The 22,269-nt window shown below is 56.0% G+C and overlaps 1 protein-coding gene across 10 annotated transcripts in view; it reads right to left on the bottom strand.

Annotated features, from left to right (window-relative positions):
• Window positions 1–1,046: 1,046 nt before the first annotated feature.
• The window catches only part of KCNAB2 (potassium voltage-gated channel subfamily A regulatory beta subunit 2), a 111,231-nt gene continuing 90,008 nt past the window's right edge, over window positions 1,047–22,269 (bottom strand). For 8 of the 10 annotated variants that reach the window (XM_049877735.1, XM_049877740.1, XM_049877739.1 and 5 more), the window contains 11 exons: window positions 21,496–21,575; window positions 18,728–18,772; window positions 16,511–16,555; window positions 15,716–15,759; window positions 13,855–13,941; window positions 9,338–9,423; window positions 7,546–7,666; window positions 7,332–7,426; window positions 6,266–6,386; window positions 5,551–5,639; window positions 1,047–4,149 (listed from right to left, as the gene is read on the bottom strand). In XM_049877735.1, the coding sequence (XP_049733692.1) occupies window positions 4,060–4,149; window positions 5,551–5,639; window positions 6,266–6,386; window positions 7,332–7,426; window positions 7,546–7,666; window positions 9,338–9,423; window positions 13,855–13,941; window positions 15,716–15,759; window positions 16,511–16,555; window positions 18,728–18,772; window positions 21,496–21,575 (903 nt within the window). In that variant the 3' untranslated portion in view covers window positions 1,047–4,059. The remainder of the gene's footprint in view (window positions 4,150–5,550; window positions 5,640–6,265; window positions 6,387–7,331; window positions 7,427–7,545; window positions 7,667–9,337; window positions 9,424–13,854; window positions 13,942–15,715; window positions 15,760–16,510; window positions 16,556–18,727; window positions 18,773–21,495; window positions 21,576–22,269) is intronic. The other 2 variants (XM_049877741.1, XM_049877744.1) reach the window with 1 other exon arrangement.

The following is a 22,269-nucleotide window of genomic DNA, read 5'->3' as shown; positions in this document are numbered from 1 at the left end:
CCTCAGGAGCCGTGACTTGTCTGGTCCTCGTCCTCTGTGGCTGGGCCCGTGGGAGGGTTGACAGACCGTAAGCCGACACAATCATCTTTACTTTGTACTCCGTGTGTATGTTTTGGTTTTCTGTGTTTTAATAAATCCTTTGGGAAAGGATTGAATCAGTGTTTTCCTAAGACAGCCTCACTGATTTAGGATGGGAGGAGCTGGGGGTGGGGAGGGGTGTTGGGTGGGTGAGAGCTGGGGGGAGGAGCTGGGGTGGGGAGGGGTGTTGGGTGGGTGAGAGCTGGGGGGAGGAGCTGGGGTGGGGAGGGGTGTTGGGTGGGTGAGGGCTGGGGGGAGGAGCTGGGGTGGGGAGGGGTGTTGAGTGGGTGGGAGCTGGGGGAGGAGCTGGGGGTGGGGAGGGGTGTTGGGTGGGTGAGAGCTGGGGGGAGGAGCTGGGGTGGGGAGGGGTGTTGGGTGGGTGAGAGCTGGGGGGAGGAGCTGGGGTGGGGAGGGGTGTTGAGTGGGTGGGAGGAGCTGGGGGTGGGGTGTCAGCCTGTGCCTTCTCCCCCTTGAGAAGACTTGCCCCAAAGGCTAAGGGGCTCTTTGGGAAAGAGGGGAGCCCCAACTAGGAGTGTGCTGGGTGGTGCCGGCCCCTCCCACCTGTGCCCTGACACATACTCCACTGCATTAGAGAAGCACAACCCCAGACACCCCTGACCCTAACCTCTGTCATCCTTGGGGACAACAGCCCAGGCAGATCCCCAGGGAACACAGCAGCCTCCCAGCAACCAGCTCTGCACCTTGGAGGTGATACCCGAGAGTGGCAGGAAAAGATACCACCATTCCCCATGGACCCCTGGGCTGAACTGCCTGGGAGAGATGTGGGGTCTTCTGCCCACCCTGTTTCCTAGTCTCTATCTCTCCCACAGGGCCTTTTCCCCCACCCCCGTGTCAGACCCGGAGGCGCCTGCGTTGCTGTCCCTCCCCCGCTGCCCTGGCTCCACCCCTGGCCTGGATCCCCATCCCCAGCTCAGGGGACTGAGAGAGCAGGAGCCTCTGAGGTCACTGGAGCTCGGGTTTATTTTGTCATTCATAAATACAGTGGCCGTGTCTCGGTCTGCGCAGCGCGTCTGGAAGGGCAAGGCGAACAGCAGTCTGTCTGATGGGGGATGCAGTTAGCGTGGAGCCACGGTTATTAAAAAAAGGAGGGCCAGAAAAGCATGGTATTTACATGACTTGAAGAGAACGGACAACAGAGCAAGCCCCTCTGTAGTTCCTCAGGACCTCGGACTTAACAGCATTTCTGATGGGAAATAGTGGGGGAGTCCGTGTGTCGTGAGCCCCCCAACCTGGGCCCAGTTCCTGTGTCAGTACTCCTGGTGGTGGGGACCCAGTCAAGCAAACTGCTTCAATGTGGGGTGGGGAAGCTGGGAGGGGGCTACGTCTGCTTAGCAGCTCAGGGGCTCTTGAGGGCTTTCCTCCTGGGTCCCCCTCATAACTAGGTACGGGAGCCCTGAGAGTCCAGGGAGGAAGCAGGCCACCCCTTCCGGGCCTGCCTATGCCTTGAGGGCAGGTGCCAGCCAGAGGCTGGGTGTCCCTTCCCAGGCTTTGTGCCCCTAGGTCTGAGTTCCCTTCCCCATGGACCCCATAGTACTCCTGCCCCCACCTCACAGACGTCAGGGGAAGGGCCCCCAGGAATACATAGAAGAAACAGGATCCCTCAGAACAGTGACCTGGGGCACCAGCATTTCAGCCTTGGCTGAGGGCAGGTGCCTGTCCTCCCTGTTTGGCAAACACCTCTCCAGGCTGGGTCTGGTGTGGCTCTTGGGGAGCGGCAGCCCCCACCTCAGGCACCACTGCAATCCCTGGCCCATCTTCCTACAGTGGGCAGGGCCTGGGGGGGCAAAGGGTGGAAGGGGCCCAGATGCTGTGATGCTGAGGGGTGAGACACTGGCCTGTCCTGGGTCCTGCTGTCCAGGCCTGAGGACTGCAGCTGGGCCTGGGAGGGACAGCAGCCACTGCAGGGTCCATCTTTGGAGCAGGGCACCCCAGCCCCATGTGATGGTGGAGGGTGGCCACAGACTGGGGTGTCCCTCCCCTGCCCCTTGGGCCTTTCTTGTGCTATTAGGATGGGACTTGGTGGAGAGGATGGATGAAGAGGACCTGTCTCCTGGGGCTCAGCACCAAGTGGGCAGTGGAGGAAAACATGCCCCTCCCCACCTCCTTGCCTGGTGGCTTTCCTAAAGCCAGGTTCACAGGTGTCAGCCCAGCCACGATGGGCTGGGCAGGGAGGGGCCTTCCAGAACAGCAGCTCTCTGAAGAGCAAAGAAGGAGCACCTGGGCCTGCCCTGATGCATGGGAGGGTGGAGCACCCAGGTGTTGGGGTGGAAAGGGGCTGAGCAGTGGAGCCTGTCACCCTGCCCCCACAGGCTGCTTCCAGTGATGCTTAGGACCAGGGTGCTGGGCTCCTGGCTGTAAGCCTCTCTCCGGAATCTGCAGGCGTCCGGCCCCACCACCCCTTGGGAGAACACTGAAGCTGGGGGAGGGGGAGGGGATGTCCTCCCAGTCAGCCCTCCCTTTGGGGTGGGGTGGGTGGATCTTGGGGGCAGCACTTCCTGTTCATCTGCCCCATCCAAACCAGACCAAACTAGTTGCCATCAAATTGATTCTGACTCATGGCAACCCTGTGCGGGTCAGAGCAGAACTGTGCTCCGTAAGGTCTTCAAGGCTGTGACCGTTTGGAAGCAGGTCATCAGGCCATTCTTCTGAGGCACCTCTAGGGGGAGTTCGAACCATCAGCCTCTGGGTTAGTGGTGGAGCGCTTAACCATTTGTTCCACCCAGGGCTCCTAGCCCATCTGCCCCAGGCACCTAGAAACCCTAGAGCACCCCAAGATGTGTCCCTCACCTGGCTGCTCTGAAAGACAGAGCCTCCAGGTGGCACCTCTCCAGGGACAGGCTCCCAGGGGTCTTCTCTGACACTGGGTGGTCAGGTCTCCCAGCCCCCGGGCGTGCAGCCTGTGTGAAAACCCCAGGTCCCCCTCTCTGAAAGGATCAAAGCATGTTTTCTCTGCAGATCCCAAGTCTACCATCCTGGAGCAGGGCCGAGCAGAGGCTTGGAGGGGGGTCATTAGAGGAGGGACTCTGAGACAGGGAGGAAAGTGCGCCTGTGCACATGGACCCTGCCTGCCCCTGCTTGCTGCTGCCCCTGGCGCAGTCAGCAGCCACAGTCTTGCCAAGAAATGCTTAACCTCAAGCCTTCTGGAGTGGGCGACTGGCAGGGAGAGCAGGCAGGCCCCAGCAGAGGCCGAACCAGAGCCTGCTCCACCAGCCTCTCCTGTGCTCTGGTCTCCCTGGTCTGGGGCTCACCAATCTTTCCCAGGGAGGAAGCCAGGTAGGGCCAGAAGCTTGAAATCAGACCTCAAACGTTTTGAGTTCCAAACAGCAGAGTCAGCCCCCCTAAGTTTCTCTGCTCCTGCCAGCCAGGTAATGGGGTGGGGGTTAAGGGTCAGCATGGCAGGGTTGGCTGGTGCTGAGATGGCGGGGATGTGGGGTGCAGGGCAGGTGGAGAAAGGGGTGGGCAGAGGAGTGTGAGGTCAGGTGCAGGGGAACAGTACCTGGAAACCTTGAAAAGAGGTTGGGGGAGGCCCCCAGGTGGGGAGGCCCTGTCCTCCAAAGCCTAGGGCCCAGCAGAGGAGCGCACAGGAAGAGCCAGACCTCCTTTCTTTTTACATTACCACTCTCCCCTTCCCCAAGCGCCAGGTGGTCCCAGCAGAGGAAAGACTGCCCTGCCTACCCCAAGGGCCTGACCAGGTCCCCTGGGCCTTGCTTAGGGAGTGTGGGTGCAGGGCGGCGGCTGGGAGGAAACAGGGGTTTCTTCTTCGAGGATGAGCAGAGGTTACGGAGCGTCCTTCTCCCTTTGGCTGGCTCGCCAGCTCCAAGTCCTCGCAGCCTCTTGGCCGTGTTGTGTCTTTTGGATGCAAACCGCACTCTTTCCTTTGCTTCAAAACAGCTTAAGCGAACGAGCGAACAGAGACTAGGAGGTAAAGGAAACTGTCCCAGCGGCCGGGGTGGGGTTTTCTTAGGATCGGTAGTCCTTTTTGCTGTAGGGTTTATTGCCCAAGATACTATCAATCTCGTGGATAAGGGAAGATGACAATTTTGGAAGGACCTGTGTGCAAGACAAGAGTGGATCAGAATCCCACCCACAGGACTGGCCTGGCTTGCAGAGGAGGCGGGAGGCATTTTCCTGAATGTTCCGCTGGTCCCAGCCAAGCCTGACCTCATCACATCTGGCCTCCATCTGCTGCAGATGGAGGCCAGGCTGCTTTTGTGTTCCATAAGGTTTAGGGCAGAGAGGGAGCATGCCCTGGTTTAGACTCTCCCTACAAACTCCAGGGTGTTCCAGAACCTTCCAGAAAGGCGGTGGGGGCATAAAATGCTCTCCCCAGCTTTCCCTGCCTCACCTGGCAGCAATAGCACACTTCAAGGACAAAACTCTGGGAGGTGTCTTTGATTCCGTTTTCTCTCACTCTCATATTCAGTTTGCCCTTCTATTGGCCCCACTTTCAAAAGTATCCAGGATTCAACACTTCTCCTATCTCCCAACCACCTATCTTTCCCCTGGGTGACGGCAGTCACTTCTCTGTTTCTCCTTTCCTTCCCAAAGTCTCTCCTCTACTCAGTTGGAGAGAAAAACAAAAACAAAAAACCAAACCAGTGTCTGTCAAGTCCACTCTGACATATGGAGACCCCATGTGTGTCAGAGTAGAGCCGGGCTCCACAGGGTTTTCAACAACTGATTTTTTCAGAAATAGATCACCAGGCATTTCTTCTGAGGTACCTCAGGTGAACTCGAACCTCCAACCTTTCAGTTAGGAGCAAAGCCTGGTGATTGTTCGCACCACCCAGGGACTCCAGAGAGAAGGATCCTTTTAAAGTGCAAGTGGGATCATATCCCTCCTCAGGTCACGAACCAGAATAAACACCAAAGTCCTCACAAGGCGCACAGGCCTTGGGGAATCTGTGCCCTTCCTCTCTGAGCTAACCTCCTCCCTCTCCCCTCTGCTCCAGCCCACGGGCCCTTGCTTTCCTTGGCTGTGGCTGTGCCGGGCTCACTCCAACTTTGGCCTTAGCATCACTTTTCCTGCTGCCTGGAAACTTTCTTCCTCAAGAATTCCCATGGCTTATTCCCCCACCTCCTTTAAGCCTTTGCGCAAATGCTACTTTCTCAACAAGCCTACCCTGATGATACCCCTTAAACTTGGGCCCATGGCTACATCTTCCTCCTGTCCCTGGCTGGGCATTCCTATGCCCCCTTACCTTGCTCTGGTTCTTTTTTATCTTCCCATAGTGCTTATCAGGTCTAACACACAAAATAATTTACTTATTTCTTGTATGTAATGTTTACTCTCTGTTCCTGCTAGAAAATGAGCTTGTCAAGAGCACGGATGGGTTCATGATGTAACCCAGACACCTAGACCAGTGCCTGGCACATGGTAGGTGCTCGATGAGTATGGCTGGACAGAGAGAACAGGGACACTGAGCCCTGCCCAGCAGGTCCCGTGCTCACCTGGATTGCTCCGATGTTCTCCATCAGCTGGTCTGCATTGGAAGCCCCCAGGAGCACGGAGCTGACCCCTTCGTTCCTCAGACACCAGGCTGGGGGCATCAAGGTGGCAGGTGAGGGGGACGCACCCACTGCCAGGGCCATTTTTGCTTTTGCCCCCTTGAACTCTCCGCTAGAGACACCCAGCCTTTTGGTCTGGCGAAAAGGGTGCCTAGCAAGCCCAGTGCTCAGTGCCTATGCCCTCAGCAGTGCTAGGTGGGGACTTTGCTCAAGGGGAGGCTGGAGAAGGTACTGGGCCTTCAGTATTGGGGAAGGCCTGACACTGACTGCTTCCTGGTGGAGAGGTAGCTCAAGTGCTCAAGGACCCCATCCTCTCCCCATGAATGTGGGAGGCCCATTACCCACAGCTGGCTGATGGAAGGGTGATTAAGGCACTCAGGGACCCCCCATCTCCCCAAGGACACAAGCCCCAATCCTATACCCAGGGCCCTGTTACCCATGGCTGGCCCAGGCCCTCAGAGACCCCTACCATCTCCCTAGGGATGCTGGCCCCAACCTTACACATGGCTGATGGAGGGGTGGCTTAGGCACTTGGGGACCCTCCACCATTTCCTTAGGGACACTGGCCCTGACCTTATACCCACGGCCCATACCTATGACTAGCTAGGGGACATTGCTCAGGCCCCCCACCTTCTCCCACCTGATCCCAGCTCATTACCTATGGCCAGCTGGGGGAGGGTGCAGCCCAGGCGCTCAGCGATGGCCTGCAGCTCCTTCAGCTTGGCCTGCTGGCGCCGGCCCTCCTCACTCAGAATCTTGTCCTTCAGCCACTGGTAGCCCTGAGGGGGTGAAGCCCACAGGTGAGGGAAAGTTACCTGGACCTCTGTATGCATTTTCCTTCCAGATCCTTCTCTTTCCCAAATAGCATCTCTCACCTCACTCAAAGCCAGGGCAGCATCCTGCCCTCTCCCCCAAGGCCTAACCATATCTGTGAGCCAGGCCTGGGCAGTAGGAAGAATGGGGGACCTGCTGCACTCTGGAGCCCATGGTCTGTGAGGGCCTGGGGCTGGACCACAGCTGAGAAAAGGTGGCTGACAAGGTGGTAGAGGTGCTGACTTCCCTTCTCCCCAGAAGCCGGTAGCTGGGGGAGGTGTGCTGCCGCCTTTGGCCCAGGGGATTGGCCTGGGCTGGGGGCTCCAGGAACCCTCCCCTAGGATCCAATCCTCCCAAGGGGTTTCCTGACCTTGCTGTGGGTTGGGGTGGAGAGTGTGGGCAAGCTAGGCCATCCTGCCCTTGAACCTGGGGTCAGGGCTCCGGTGCGGGGTCTGACCTGGCTTAAGCAGGCCCTACTCTGCTTGCCTCTCATCCCTCAAAACCTATAGTCTGGGGACCCTCCTAGTCCCCATTCCAGAGGTGTGTACGTGGGGCGGTCTTGTCCCAGGGGGTCACCTCTGAGTGGCCCTGCAGCCCCCAGCACTGAACTTAACTCCAGAGCTCTTTCTGATGGTATAGAGAGTAGGGGGTACTTGGAGGACGGGGTGTCCCCAGTGGCATATGGACCCAGCCCAGGCTGTGAATGTTAGCCCATGGGGGGACAGAGGCAGGTGGGGGGAAGGGGCCTCCTTGCCTGGGGCATGTCCCACAGAGCAGGTGGCCCCTCTAGAACTGGGGTCAGGCAAGACGGGGTTTGGGAAGCCCTGTCCAGCAGGCCACCTCCCAAAGACCACACCTCTCCAAAGTGTTGGCCCTGCCTGTCCCGCCCCACCTAGGACCCACTCCCTCACCTTCAAGGAGGCTCTTGAGTAGGGTGGGATGCCACTGTCGTACTTTCCAGAAACGATGCCACAGGCTAGAGGGGACCAGGTCATGGCACCTACTCCTGGGAGAGAAAGCAGGCAAGGTCAAGCCTGGGCCCTCTTCCCGGACAAGCAGCGAGGGTCTTGGGGATGGCCTGGGCCTGGGGCCCCTGTCGTAGGGGAGGGAATTCTGGGGGCATACCTATCTTGTGGAACAGCTCTGGCAGCTGCACCTCCACCTTCTCACGCTGGAACATATGGTACTCAGCCTGCTCACAGATGGGTGGAATCAGGTTGAACTGCCGGGCCACTGAATAGGCCTCCTGTGGGGGGAAAAAGCCACAAGATTGTCCTGCTGGTAAGGGCCTGTCTGGGGGGACAGGAGGAGGCATGGGAGATGACCGGGGGCAGGAAAAGTCAGGAAATTGCTGGGCTGGCTGCCCCCATCCCTTGCCCTGGTCCCAAAGTGCTCACAGCTTCCCATAGGGCCCTCAGTCCCTGGTGAGCTGGTAAAAAGGAGTAGGTCGTGGGACCCCAAGGCTAGAAGGGATTAGGGGAAAGTACAGTGCAGTAGTGAGACCTGGGTTCTGGAACTTACTGGCCCAGTGGCCTTGGGAAAGGGGCTTAGCCCTCCATGCCTCAGTTTCCCCATCTGTCACAAGGGTCAAATAATTCAACAGTGTTCACAGGCCTCACAACAAACAGGGCCTGGCCTGTGGTGGGTTCTCAGAAACTGCTGGCTCTACTGTTACTGTTTTTACCCTGACCATTACCCTAGGGCCCTGGGCCAGGATGCTAGCAGTGGCAGAAGACACAAGGTCAGGAGGGAGAGGGCTGGCATCAGCCCATTTCTGGGACTTGTAGCCCAAGGCTCCTGGGGAAGCCCTGCCCAGTGCTCTGAGATGACCTGTCCCCTCTAGTTTGAGACTACATGTTCTCATCTGTAAAATGGAGATAAACATCCTGACACCTGGTGAGCTCAGGTGTGTGACTGTGGAGCTCGGTGCTGGCTCTGGATGGCCTCAGGAAAATGCCAGACACTCGTTAGTTTCACAAAGGTGAAAGGCTGAGGAACCTCAGGGCTTTTCTAGTTGCATTTAACTTGAAATGAGAAGCCTGTTCAATTTCTTTGGCAAGGCAGAGAGATAGGGCTGCCAAGAGGAGAAACCCCTTTTCTCAGGAACAACTTGCCCTGGGAGTTCTGGGATGTGGCATCAGCCTTCTCTGTGCCCACACCCCCACCCCCCGCAAGGATGGACAGCAGCCTCACCTCTTCAGATCTCTTCCCCCCACACCTCCTCCCTCAGGTGCCAGCAAACCCCAGAAATAGCAAGAAATGCCTGCCATGCTCAGCCTCTGCTGCCTCCCGGGGAGGGGAGGGAAATGACTATTTAGTGGGATATTTTCCTGGAAATTGAGCCAGGTGGAAACATCAGGGATTATGGGATGGGAGACTAGGATCATGTTTCACGTCAGCACAGGCTCTGAGCTGCGCAGTAACTTTGGGCATGTTACCATGTTACTTAACCTCTCTGTGCCTCAATTTACACATCTGAAAAATGGGATGACAGCCACATTCATCTCATTGGCATTTAGTGGGAGTTAGTCTGCACACAGCACCTAGAGCACCCAGAGCCCAACACGAGGCTAACACTGGTGTCACCACTGAGTGCCTGCTGTGCTTCAGGACCTCTGCTCTCTTGGATAATCCTTGAAACAACCCCATGGTGTGTGTGTGGGAGAGGAAAGGAGGAGGGGGGAAGGTATTCCTAGCAGTCTTGGTCTGCAGGTGGGGAAACTGGGGATCGTTCAAGGCAACTGCAAAGCCTGCAGCTATTACCCCCACACCCCCCATGCTCTCCCTTCCCTTGGTACCAGTTAGGAGGCAGCTGTGAGCAAAACCATCCCAGCTGCCTGCTGCCAGCTCTTCACCCATGACGTGAGGCCAGGAGCCTGCATCCCGGAACCATTCCTGTTCCGAGTGGTCATCGTACCATGATCTCCATGGAGCTCCAGCGTGACGTGCCCCAGTACATGGCCATCCCCTGGTTGATGACGTGGGTCATGGCGCGCACGGTCTCTGTCAGGAGAGAAGGGGAGATCGAAGGTGGGAGGGGGCCGGGCACACAGGGCCCAGCCTGGGGATGGTCTGCACACTACAGGCGGGCACCACGAAGGGAGAGGTTGCAATTACATCTTGCAAGCAGTGTATGTCCTGGCATCCAAGTTGGGTGTGTGTGTGCATGGATGGGGGTGCTCTCCAGGATGGAAGAAAGGAGCCAATAGCAAACCAAAAAGCTGGTCTTGAGAATAGTTTCCCCAAATCGTTTTAGGCTGAAAGCAATCTTGGAAAAATGGGTTATGGATGGATGGACTGTGACTTTTCTAGGGCAGATTAGAGGGCCGAGGGGGGAAGGTGAAATCAAAGAATGTGATTCTAGACTCTCAATGCCCCCACTGAGAATCTCTGGTCTGGGGAAGAATCAGGGGCCACCATCACTTGGGAAGAACGTAATAAATACATTAAGTTACAATCAGATTGACCAACTGCATCAGGAAGTAAACAAACACATTTTTTGTCTGTTTCTATTCTCTGAATTCTCAATGGAATCCAGAGAATGGAATAGAGTGGTCATGGTGGTATCTGAAAGGACAACAAAAGGCAGGGCGTGGGCCCCAGGTGCTCCCAGAGGCTGGAGGCTGCAGGGTGGAGTCCTGGTCATGTCTAGGAGGGCCAGCTCCTGGCTGGGGAACCAGAGCAGACCAGGAAAGCCCTGCTCTGCCCACACCCAGGTTCTCAAAGGAGCCCAGCGTCAGCCAGATTCGCCCCCTGACAGGCGATGGCAGTGGCTTCTGTTGCCAGGGCGGAGGGTTCTGGGTGCTTCTCCTAAGAAGAGCCAAGTCATGGAGTGGAACAACCTGAACACTGAACAGCAGAGGGTCCTGGGTCCTAAAGACTCTGTCTCTGAAATGCCACTCTGTCCTTTTAAATGAGAGAGGAGGGACCCACTCCCAATTACACAATAGATTCGTCCTAGTATTCAAAAAAGCTTCTGAGAAACAAAAATATGCCAATGATAGCTCCCCCCTACCCCAGCTGTTTTTGGCCTCGAAGTTTAACATTTCAAATGCTTCTTAGCTGTGCAGAGAGTGGGGCCACCCCGTCGAATGTTTCACAGGTACAATACAGTGCTTGCAAGGGCAGCTGCCAAGTGTGGTGTGGAAAGTAAAGTTGGAGGACAAGTGTTTCTAAAAACAAAGTGATTTAACATTGGTCCTTGAAAATCCCCATCACTCCCCACGTGGCTTGCTCCTGATCTGCAGAGATGGGTGGAGGTCCCTGAAAATGGGAGTGGTGGGCGAGATGGGAAGAAGGAAGGAAGGAGAACGCTGGGTTTGTTCTGGGCACCCTCCCTGCTCTGTTTTGGGATGTGTCTTCCCACTCTCCTGGGTCTCCAGGAGTTCCTTTGGCCAGGGCCCACATTTTCAAGTGGTCACTAGGCTATAGGTACGTCAGTGCACTTTGTAAAATCATAAGGCACTCTATTATTACTACTATTGGAGACCCTGGGTGGTGTGCAAACGGTTTATGCACTGGATTGCTAACAGATGTTAGAGGGTTGAGTCTACCCAAAGGCACCTCAGAACAAAGGCCTGGCAATCTACTTCTGAAAAACCCACCACTGAAAACCACATGGAGCGCAGTTCTACTCCGCCACACATGGGGTCACTATCAGTTGGAACAGACTGCATGGCAACTGTTTTATTTTTGGTATATTATTATTAGCAGTAGTAGTAGTTGTTGTTAGTGGCCCACTAACAACAAACGGGCCAAGGCCTACTTTTTCAGTGGGCCCTGGTCTAGGGAGTAAGCAAGGGCATACCAAGGTGGCTGGGCTTCCTGGGTGGTGATCTCAGCAGACTCACCCAAAATCCCCCCAAATCACCCCTCGGCTCCTACACCTGCAGGCCAATTCCCGCACTCTCCTTCCTTCCAAATCAGGGATGGGGCTCCTGGGAATCCCAGGGAGGAGCACTGGGAGGGAAGTCTGGCCCTCCCTGGGACCACGACCAGGCTGCCTGGCCTCCCTGCCGATGCTGCTAGATTTGAGGGAGGAGAACAGTGCCTAGGAGAGGTCTAGGAGAACCTGGAGGGCCCTGGGAGATATCTGGCCACATCCAAACTCCGCACCTGCTCCCACGTGGCTGCCCTTGATCAGTTTTTTAGAAACACTCTTGGGGCACCTGTGACCATGCAGGGGACTCCCCAGTTCCTTTCAGCCAAGGCAGTACGTCCACATGCCAGCAAGAGGGCAGCCAGGAAAGCCCGTCCGCCAGCCTCACTCCCTCGCTCTTGCTGCTCTCTCGGATTACAGGGGACCCAAGGAGTCACATCACATGATGCACTGAGATGCCCTGCCCATGCAGGTGGTGGACAGAGTCAGCCAGGAGCCTGGAGGGGCGAGGCCACCGGGGCAGCAGCCTACACTGGATCCCCGACTGCTCTGGGGGAGAGCAGAGGCTTCTGGGCATTGGCAGGCTGGACACAGTGCCCATTCGCGGGAGGCTGGGCTCTCCACACTTGTGCCCAGGGTGATGTCTGTGGTCCCAGAAATGGACAATGGGGGGCAATTGTCCTTCACCTCAATATTTAATGCTGTTGAACAGAAGCAGGAGGACCAAATCCTTCCAGCTGCTGCCAAATGCCTTGGCTTCTCCTGCTGTGTTACAAATAATACATGGACGGGGTCAGATGGCGATGCCAGGTGCCCAGCTGGCCAGCACACACCCTTCCATCTGTGGAACACATCATATTCCCAGGGAAACCAGATCTTGTGCCGGGAGGATGCCTGCCCTTGGTATGGGGTCCTGGGGGCCCTTGAGTTTAGGAGGGTAGAAGGACCAAGTTTAGCCAGAGCCTTCCCCTGTGCTGCAGAGTTTGGCCAGCTCGCATATGCTTGCGTTCTTCAGGAGAAAAAACGATTCCATCTCAACGGAGGGGTCTGGCCGCATGGCAAGGGCTGCGCACTGGCAGGTGGCCCAGCTCGAGGAAGGAACGTGAGTGGCCCCATGCTGTGCCCACGGAGGAGCCAGCCTGCTGTGGATGGGGAGGCCTCACAAAACATGAATATGGAAAAGACAAGATGTGTTGGGGCCTGCCTGTTCTGGGGTCTCCTATGTGTTCCCTCCTTGTGGGGACCTGGTCTGCCCTGGCCCTCCCCCTGGGGCTCTCTATGCCCAAAGTGTCGGGCACTGACCACAGCATCCCCAAATCAAGAGGCTGGGCGGACAGGCCACCCGCGAGGTCAGCTACCCGAGAGGTCACTGGCACAAGCAGGCTCAGGGTGGTGACATGCACAGAAAGGAAATGAGGAATGAAATGACCGCATGGACCAGGCGGGGAGACAGGGGTGCCAATGCGCTTTGCTTTTCCTTTCACTTGCAAGATGTTCTCATGGGGCATTTTTATCTCCTTTATGCATTTTATGGAGAAGTTTGTCATCGGGGGAAAGAGAGTCGTGTAAATAAACGCACTGTCTCATAAAATGCAGCTGGGACATGGGAGTCAATAGTCGGGCTATGGGCACTGTGTACCTTCTATGATGAATGTCCTGGACTTGGAGGAACTAAATGGGTCCCCTGGTGATAAAAGAAAGATTTAAAGAGACCAGAGTTTATAGCTGTGGGAGCGTGGGATGACAGAGGGCACGGGGAGGGAGGCACAAATCACTTCTCACAGAATATTCGTTTTGTTACAAAAAAAAAAAAAAAAAAGGAAAAAAAATATACGCACACACACACGCAGGTATATATATAAAAAAAATGAGGAAAAAAAGTAACTTGAACGCAACTTAATTTTTCAAGTCCCTGGAGCAGCAAAGCACAAATGAGAAAATGCTGGTAGCAGGAAGTTGGGGGAGACAGGAGGGGCCGAGCACGCAGGAGTCAAAAGAATAGGTAAATGCCCAAAGACATCAAAACCACTTTTCAAAGCGCAGAACACGTTTTTCTCTTCTAAGTAATAATTTATCCCCCAGAGCAAAGGACCCCTCGAACCTCCCAGTAGAACGTGATTGAAAGGATGCAACAGTGGCCAAGAGGCATCCCATTTTGACCTCTTGTTGTTATTTTGAGCTCAGTTAGCTAGAAATTATTAATGGCTGAGAGGAGAGAACATTCCACACAGTTCTGAACACAGGAGAGAGCATGGAGCGACCCCAGGGGTGGGTCAGGTGTGGACCCAGAGTCAGGACAGGGATGTCCGCTTGGCCTGGGGGTGCCAGGGGGCACATAGAGGGCACTTAGAAGCACATTCAGGCCCTTGCTTTCCCCCACCCACCCACCCAGCCTGGCCTCTCTCCTTGTCAGCATGGGCACCCAATTTCGAGACTGATGCCCAGCGGTGCCTGCACTGGTGGGCATCAGAGCCTCAGGCCCAGAACCTTCCGTTAGCCCAGCTCCATCCTATAGGCGACTGTGCTAGGCCCTGGAGCTTCCCGAGAGCACCCACCTTCCATGGGTGTGTTGGGGTCTGGGCGGTTGGCAAATACCACGTCCACGTACTCCAGCTGCAGCCGCTCCAGGGAGGCTTTCAGACCTGGGGAGGGAGATGTATGGGGGAGGGGGGGCGTCACCACTGCTAAGAGCCTTTCACTAATGTGCCTCGGCACGAACCAGCACCTGCTACAGGGAGCCATGTAGGAAAAAGGAAAGAGGCCAGGCACTTAGGAGCTGTCCAGATGTGAAATGCTACGACCAGAGTGGGTGCACCGCAGGGCCCCCGGGCCACAGGCTGTGGTGAGGCATATGGCATAGACAGGGCCCTGGGACGAGGTGACTGTATTGAGTTTTGAGGGTGCTCTGTGTACACGTGGAGGGGTCTGAGCAGGGCCCTGAGAACAGCGGCCTGTGCCCCACGGGCAGGCAGGAAACACCCCAGCCACCAGGTCACAGTCCCCTCCAACTTACTGCCGGTGGGTCCACGATGTTCCCTCCCTTTCCAAATGAACAAAGGGAAAGAAAGAAAGATGGAAGTGCAACAAGTGGCCCTGAGTTTAAGAATCGTTTAAGAGTTGTACAGCCCTGGATGGTGATGGGACAGTGCGGGATGCTTACATGTCTGGAGAGAGGGCCCTGTCTCATCCTTCAGCCCAGGACAGAAACCCTCCAGCCACCGTCTCCTTGGAAATGTTCACCCACAGAGTCCAGAAGGGGTTGGGGTCCTGCTTCTTCTGGAGAATGGTGGTGGTGGGGGGTGACCATAGGCCAGAAGTCCTATGATTGGGTGAAGGGAGACCTTCTGAGAACACATATCCTCCCATGGGGGATCTCCTTGACTCCTTGGTGGCCACAGTGTAAAAGGGAGAGCTACGTTATCAAAGATGGAGTGAGCATTATGTCTGTCATCTCTCCTGTAAAGACCAGCAATGTCCAAGACGGACAAATCATGAAGTAGTGCTTCGGCAGACAGGAACAGTGCAGAACAAACAGCTGACAGCGTTACAAGTGTTGGATCTGGGGGACAGGATGGGGGCAGGGGCAGGGGCGGGGCAGCAAGCCCTCCTAATTATTGATTTTTTTTTTAATGGAGTAATTACCTTGATGGAAATGAAATTCAATAGAAAAGGCACAAAGATAATTGAAATACAGAAGTGCCATATCCTAGCCGACCTCTCGTTCGGGTACTACTGAGTGCAAAGCCCTGGGCTCTGTGTAAGAGAGCCCCAGGAGGTGGGGGCTCTTGCTATCCCCACTTTACAGATGCTGTGACAGAGGCTTGGAGAAGTAGTGTCCCTTGTTCCAGGTCACCCAGCCAGCCTGGTCGAGCCTAGATTCACACCAGGCCTGTCTGTGTCCAGCCTCACTGGAGACAACTGCCCTGTGGAGGGTGACACAGGCTCGGTCCACCACACTCCTGCCCCTCCCGTAATACTCTTGCCCCACCCATCCCACTCCTGCCCCGCTCATCACACCCCTGACCCTCCCTCGTTCCATGAAGGGCCTTGGCCCCATGGAAGGAGAGGCTAGGGGCACCAGGTACACCCAGGGCTTGGGGCCTTCCACTGTATAAGTGGAGCCCCTGGGTGGCTCAAATGATTAAGTATTAGACTACTGGCTGAAAGGTCGATGGGTCAGACCCACCCAGAGATGCCTCAAAAGACAGGCCTGGCGATCTACTTCTGAAAGGTCACAACCTTGAAAACCCTATGGAGCAGTTCTACTCTGCACACACGGGGTTGCCGTGAGTCAGAATGGACTGGAGGGCGACTAGCAACAACAAAGGTGTGTAACTGCCGTCCACGTCCACTCTGACACGCCCACAGGCAGGTCCCGTGGGCTCAGGAGGCCACATGCTGCCAGCTCCTCCTCACCTTCAATGATGTGCTTCCTGGACAGGCCTCGCTCTGTCTCTGCCCTGAAAAACAGGCCGTTTTGGGAAAATGGGTATGATGCAATGTTAGGCAAAAAGGGGGTCAGCACCCAGTACATGCAGCTGATCCCACTTTGGGGACACAGCAGAGGCTGTGTAGATTGGTTTATGGGTGCCGAGAGGGTGGGTGCCTGAGAGGAGGGTGGGCCCTGGTCCCAGGCCTGTCTTAGGGTAAAGTGGGGCAGAGTAGGGTGGGGGTTTTACTTTTCAATTTGACCTTCTGCTAGGCTTGGATTTTTGAAAAAATTAGAATGAATTACATGCATAATTTCTAAACACAGAGCTGACATTCTCTGAACCCAGTTCTGTCCAGGCCCAGAGTGAAGCCAGAGCCAGAGCCAGACCCAACAGCCTGGCAGTGGAATCTGGAGAGATCTGAACAGCTCCCCCGTTTTTCTGTTTCTCAGAATTTTTAGAATCTTGTCTTTGTAATCAGAAAAATACAACCCATGTAAGTAAAAATAAAAATTAAACAATGTTAGAGTAAAAGACCAAGCCCAAACTAAAGCCGCTTTCCTAGATCTCGAGGCAGCATCTGCACTGCATACGGCAGCGAGACCCCCCTCCTTAACATGGCGGCCAATGCCAGCCCCTCCCCTGTTGGGGACCTGGCCTTCTGGGGGCTCCCCGCCATCTCCCTTCCTCCCCTGCTGCCCTCAGATATCAGGGTCTCAGCAGAACCGGGGGTACGGCGCCCATCCCTTCCCACCGCCTGCTGGCCCCATGTTGCACCTACTTTCCACCCCAGAAGATTTTGGTGGTGATGACAAGGCTGGATCGTCTGTAAAATGGAAGAGAAGAGGGGGTGCTACTGGGTCAGGCCTTTCTGAGGTCCCCACTCACAGTCCACTCTCACACAGGGCTCCGAGAAACCTTCTGTAACTGGAAGGGGATGGAGGTGTGTGGGGCTCCCCATGGAACCAGGAGACAACCCACGAATGCAACTAACAAACCAAGTAACTGCCTGGACAGTAGGTGTTAATGGAGTTGGGCTGGGAGGGTGAGAGGGGCTGAGGGAATACAGGGCCAGGTGAGTTTGTCAGGGGACAGGGAAGGAAGGGATTCTGGTAGAGAGGGTGGAGCAGCAAGCAAAGACTCCAAGGAGGTCAAGTTCAGGGCTTGGTGGGCAGACAGAGGGGCCAGGGTAGAGATCTAACAGGAAGTGAGGAAACAGGAGCCCAAGCTACATGGGTCTTACCTATAGGCCATGATGGGGGTTTAAGAAATTCTGGTGTGGGAAGGCCTGGTGGGGAGAGGGCTGGTGGGACCGGGGTGTGGGGGTGAGGGACAGCTGGGCAAAGCTGCCGGGATTTTGGGTTTGGGGGCTGGAGGCTGAGAACCCTGAGGAAGGGGATGAATTTCCTTTCTCTGTCTTTAAATCCTCCGGAGGCAAATGCTGACAATGGTGACCCTGTGCTGAGGGTGTGTGCGGTGATGATGATGGAGCTGAGATTTCACAGGGCCTCAGGGTCAGCCAGACCCTCCAGGCCACATTTGACCTGACCCCCTCCCAACAGAGGATGTCCCTGAGGTGACAATGGCCTCCCTGCCCTCCCCTGTAGGAGGGGTGGCCTCATGTTTCTCTCTCTGCAAAGTCACCTAAGACATACTCAGCTTTTGCTAACATGAGCAATGTCCTTTAATTAGGAGGCAAAGAGGAATTTATTTTGGGATCAATTACAGCCAAGAAGAAACAGCTTGGGTGAAGCAGGAGAAGGTATACCCCTGGGCCCAGAGGCTGCCTGGCCAATGGGGGCTGAGCCTCTAAACGGCACCTGAGAGGTCAGGCAGGCAGAAGGGCCTGGCTTCACAATTGCCGTGGACATTCCTGAAAATAAAGGCTCATGGACCGCGGGGCTTACTTGCACTTGAGCTAAAGCTATGGCTGGGGGCTCGGAGGCAATGCTCAGCCCGTGTGGGAGTGGGCTGTGTCTACCCCAAGGGTAGTCAGGCCCCTGGGACACAAGGGCCGATGGGGCTCCTGCCCTGCTGCCTGTGGGCTCACTGCCTCTCCATGGGCCAGCCCTGAGAGACCTGGCCAGGGGCCATGGTGAAGACAAGGCCTGCCCTGGTCTGAGTGCTCTACAGACCCACAGCCAGTTAATAACCCTCAGACAGTGCTTCCAGGGAGGTCTGACTGTTCCCCCTTCACAGATGAGGACCCGAGGTCTCTAGAGGCAGAGACACTCATTCGTGTCCATGGAAGGTCCACTGGCTCCGAGCTGTTCCCTGGTACCCATGTTTCTCTGATCCTAAGCCCTCCAGCTGAAGAGGAGAAAGGGGTCCCCCCAGGTCCTCGGCAACAGCACAGCTCTGCCTCACAGGTTGTTCTGGAAGTTATTACTCTGCCCCCTGCCCCCCCATGCTCTGGACCCATGTGGATGATCTGGGACAAAGGCAGGGGGGCCCAAGTTAGGGAGGGGTGGACCCCTGGTTCAGGCAACACAGTCGGTGTCACATGACTTCTCCCAAGCAAAGTGGCTTCCTCATCTTGGAGAACTGAAATGTAAACCCCACTTGGTGACTCAGCGCATAGGGAGAGAAGGGGGGCTTTCTCAACTCACCATGTCCCTGGCACCCTTGCTCTTTGTGGTGGCCACCCAGCAACATGCATGCCTCCTCCCCTGGAGGAGGCATGGGGCTGCCTCCATTCTAGAACATTCTCCTATTCCCAAGAAAAATTCTGGGATTTCCAGGCCTTAGCAAGATGGGTTGGCTGCACAGGGGACTGATGGATTAGTAAATAGGAAAGAGCAACCCCCTAAACTTCCATTCTTCCCATGGCAAAGTAACTAGAGCCAACACTCTCTGGGCTCCAGGCCCAGGGAGGCCAGCTCACCCCTGGGAACCCCAGGGCACTTCTGACTCTCCCTGTGCCACCACCCCCCGCTCTGCCCTCAGCCTTCTGGAAACTTTTTCCTGTGTGTGACTGCAGAGACCGCACAGTAATTACCTCCAGCCCTTCTTCTTAATAATGTTTCCTAAGACCACTTCAGCCCTGCAGAACAAGAGAGACACAGGGATTTCATTAGCATTACAGAAAATCAAACCCAGCCCCACCATGACAATTGGCCACTCCATCCCCCTCTGAAAATGCTGCCAGGCAGAGAGCAGCTGTGAAGAATCCACCTTGGTTCCAGGACCAACTTCCAGAGAGAAGAGAGATGGCAGGCTAGCCAGAGCCCAGGCTGGGAGCTGAAGTGCCACTGTCCCCACTAAGGTGGGCGGCCGTGGGCATGTGTCCCCTGCAGGCACTGGTCTGAGCAGCCTCTCCTGTGGGGCCTACAGAGAAGGCAGGGCAGCTGCAGGAACCAATGTCCTGCTGGGGAAGGCCAGAGCCCATTTCCCTGCCTGGCTGGAATTCACCGGGGAGGTGATTGGTGGCTGATTAAGAAATCTCCAGACAAGTATATCTTTTAAAAGGTAAATTATTCATCATGTGGCACCCTGTTTTCAGAGACAGTCAACACCTATTTGGGCCAGGGGCTGAATTGCCAGCAGAGTATGCGTGTGTGTGCTGCGTGCACATATGTGCTGTTTGCATGCGTGTGCGGCGTGTCCGTGTGCATACATATATGTGTGCGTGTGTGTGCCTGCACATCCTGTTTGTTTCTTGCTTTTGCACAACAGGCAGACAGATGCCGATGCCACACCAACCACTGTCTGCTCTGCCTGGCGTCACTCTGGGTCCGCAGCCAAACTTGGGCCAGCAGGGGTCACAGGCGGGCTGTGCCAGCCTCACTTGCCACTGCAGAGCTGGGTTAACTTTTAAGAACTTTCTGCTCATGGCAAAATGTTTCTGAGCAAAAACAACAGACGGAGAATGATCCATACCCAGGCCACATTCTGATGATAACAACGCCTGAGTCATCCACTCGAAAAGAATGGACTCTCATTTGCAAGCTGTTTCGCGTACATTCTGCACACTCCTGATGGATGGGCGAGATGCACAGAAAATCCATCAGCCCTGGCCTCTCCTTTTTGTTCCTCAGCCCCAATTTGTGGACAAAGGATTGGGAAAGGAGGAAGAGAAGAATCCAGCAGCACTCTCGGAGCTCCAGAAGCATAGACTTGGAGTTGGCTAAAACCTGCTGCTCATGCCTGTGAACTTGTGTAGTCGGGCCCAGAAATCCTGCCACCTTTGGGAAATGCCCTAAACTAGGGTCAGGAGAAGAAACAGGGCCCCAGGGACACACATGCTGGCCACCCTGGCTGGCAAGAGGGACAGTTGCTGACAGTTCCTATGGAGCAGCTTCTCTTGCCTGAGAATCACAGTGCCCCCCCGCCCCTCCACTGGACTGTGACCAGCTTCCTGCCAGAGTGGCTGCTGGTGCTGATGCATTGATGGGGGGCAAGCAGGCAGGTTAGCTTTAGGCAGCACTGAGAAGCAGCTGCAGTGGCCAGGGGAGGAGTGGAGGGGCAGGATGAGGGCAGCAACCCTGAGAAGCTGCTCCCAAAGTCCTTTTCCTGAGAGGTGCCCAGGGCCCTGTGTATCCAGTTAATCAGGGGGATGTGAGGACAGGGACACAGAGCAGAATGCAGTTGCTGGGACAGGGAGCATACGGGACTCCGTACAAGGGGCTGGGCTATCTGGAGCTGGAGAAGGAGGCTGCGTGGCGCTGTCCCTGACCCCCACACTCTAGTGGGCAGCAGAACCCAGGCAGGAGCAGGGCTGGAAGAGGCCAGGGTGCTCAGGCTGTGGGCTGCCTCTCGTTGGCCTCTGCACTGGGCTTTCAGGCCTGTGACCCTTCAGCTTCACCCATGTGTCTGTCTGGAAAGCGATCCATTTTGATGGGAAGCTGCTGCCCGTTGGAGGGGTGGGAGGGGCTTTGGTGTCAGGAGGGCAGAGGGCTGCTGATGGGGGCTGGAGGAGATTTGGGAGCCCAGTGCAGGCCCCGGAGCTGTCCACTCCCCAGGCCCCGGTCAGGCCTTGAGCAGAGGCCTGCACTGGGTCCCTGATGCCCTGGGCTCTAGGCCGCTGGAGACTGGGCAGGTGCTAGCCCTGCAGCCACGGTGCAGCAGGCCAGGGCTGCAGCTAGCCCAGCTGCCAGGAACTTGGCTCAGCCTAGGCCAGAAGAGGCCCAAGGGAGGCCGAGGAGAGTGCCAAAAATGATTTCACAAACAAAAGCTGACTTTTGGAAACTCAAGGCAGGAGAGTGGATGATGTGATTACAGCCTGTCTTGAAAATCGAAGCCAGCGGGCCTGGCTGAAGAGGGCTGAGCTTTTACATAATCAGGCATGACGGCTAGCTGCCAAGCCGGGAAGCGCTTCCCACAGCAATAGGGTGGTGGTGGGGGTGGGGCAGATGCAGCCCCTGCTCTGATGAGTTCTGCATCCCCCACATCCCTAATGGCCCATTAAGATGTGAGCATGTCAGGTATGTGGGGCTGGCCACAGGTCACTGTGTGTCAGGAGAGCCTGGGAGACAGCTTCATCATACTCTTGCTCAGCATGACATTGTTGGCACCAAAGGGACCATGGACATCTTGGTGCTTGGACACACAAGGAGTTCAGCCAGTGACCAGTGTCCAAGTGTCTCCATGGAAACAATACCTCCCCGAAGCCACTTAGAGCTTCAAAGAGGAAGCAGAGGGGGAAGCACGTTTATGAACACCCTCGGCATGGAGCGTGGAACTCTAGGGGCCCAGGCCTCTGGAGGGACGCTGTCTGTAGGGCAGCTGAGCCCTGCACTGTTTATCCTCATGAGGAAAGGCACCTACTTGCCCGCAGCGTAGACCTCTGCTGTATCGAAGAGGTTGATGCCATTGTCGTAGGCCAAGGTCATCAGTTGCTCTGCCATCTGAAACGAGAAAGCCAGGGCTATTTATGGGCACTGCCAGGTCCAGCTGGCGAGAGGGCCCCAGGCTGCCAGCAGGGTCCTGGACGGCTTCCTCTGCTCCCTCCCTGCTCCCCTCACCCTCTCCCGTCAACTGCGTAGGGAAGGAGGCTGCTCAGCTCTGCCCAATGCAAATCCAGAGGGGTCTGTCAGCCGCTGTCAGTAACAATGCAGAGGAGAACAAAGACAAGACGGGTGAAGGAAGAGCCTGCGGCTTGTGGATTTCTGAGAGCGGGGACTCTGCATCGGGATCATCACAGAGCTCTATGGATACTGGTGGAATGTGTCCTGGGACGCTGCCTCCTGCAGAGTCCTCCCCAGCACCCGCAAGGGGACCGGATCGTTATTTCTTGCCAATGGGGAGACTGAGGCCCTGTTGCTCATTAATGGTGAGGCTGTCATCTGCTCTCTGGCCTCGACTGGTGTTTTTCTGGCACTGTGTGCTCCCTGCCGTAAGTGACATGGTGTCGTGTGGTGGCAGCTCCCAGACAGGGACTGATGAATGGCCACCGAGCCCAAGCACAATACTGTTGACCAGATGTTACTCCTTGTTGTTTTTGTTACTTGTCATCGAATCGGCTCTAGCTCATGCAACCTTATGTATAACAGAATGAAATGCTGCCTGGTTCTATGCCATCTTCATGTTCGCTAGTACATT

Source organism: Elephas maximus, chromosome 3 (genome assembly GCF_024166365.1).
Source record: "Elephas maximus indicus isolate mEleMax1 chromosome 3, mEleMax1 primary haplotype, whole genome shotgun sequence".
Taxonomy (NCBI): Eukaryota; Metazoa; Chordata; class Mammalia; order Proboscidea; family Elephantidae; genus Elephas; species Elephas maximus.
This window is presented reverse-complemented; position numbering and strand designations above follow the sequence as displayed.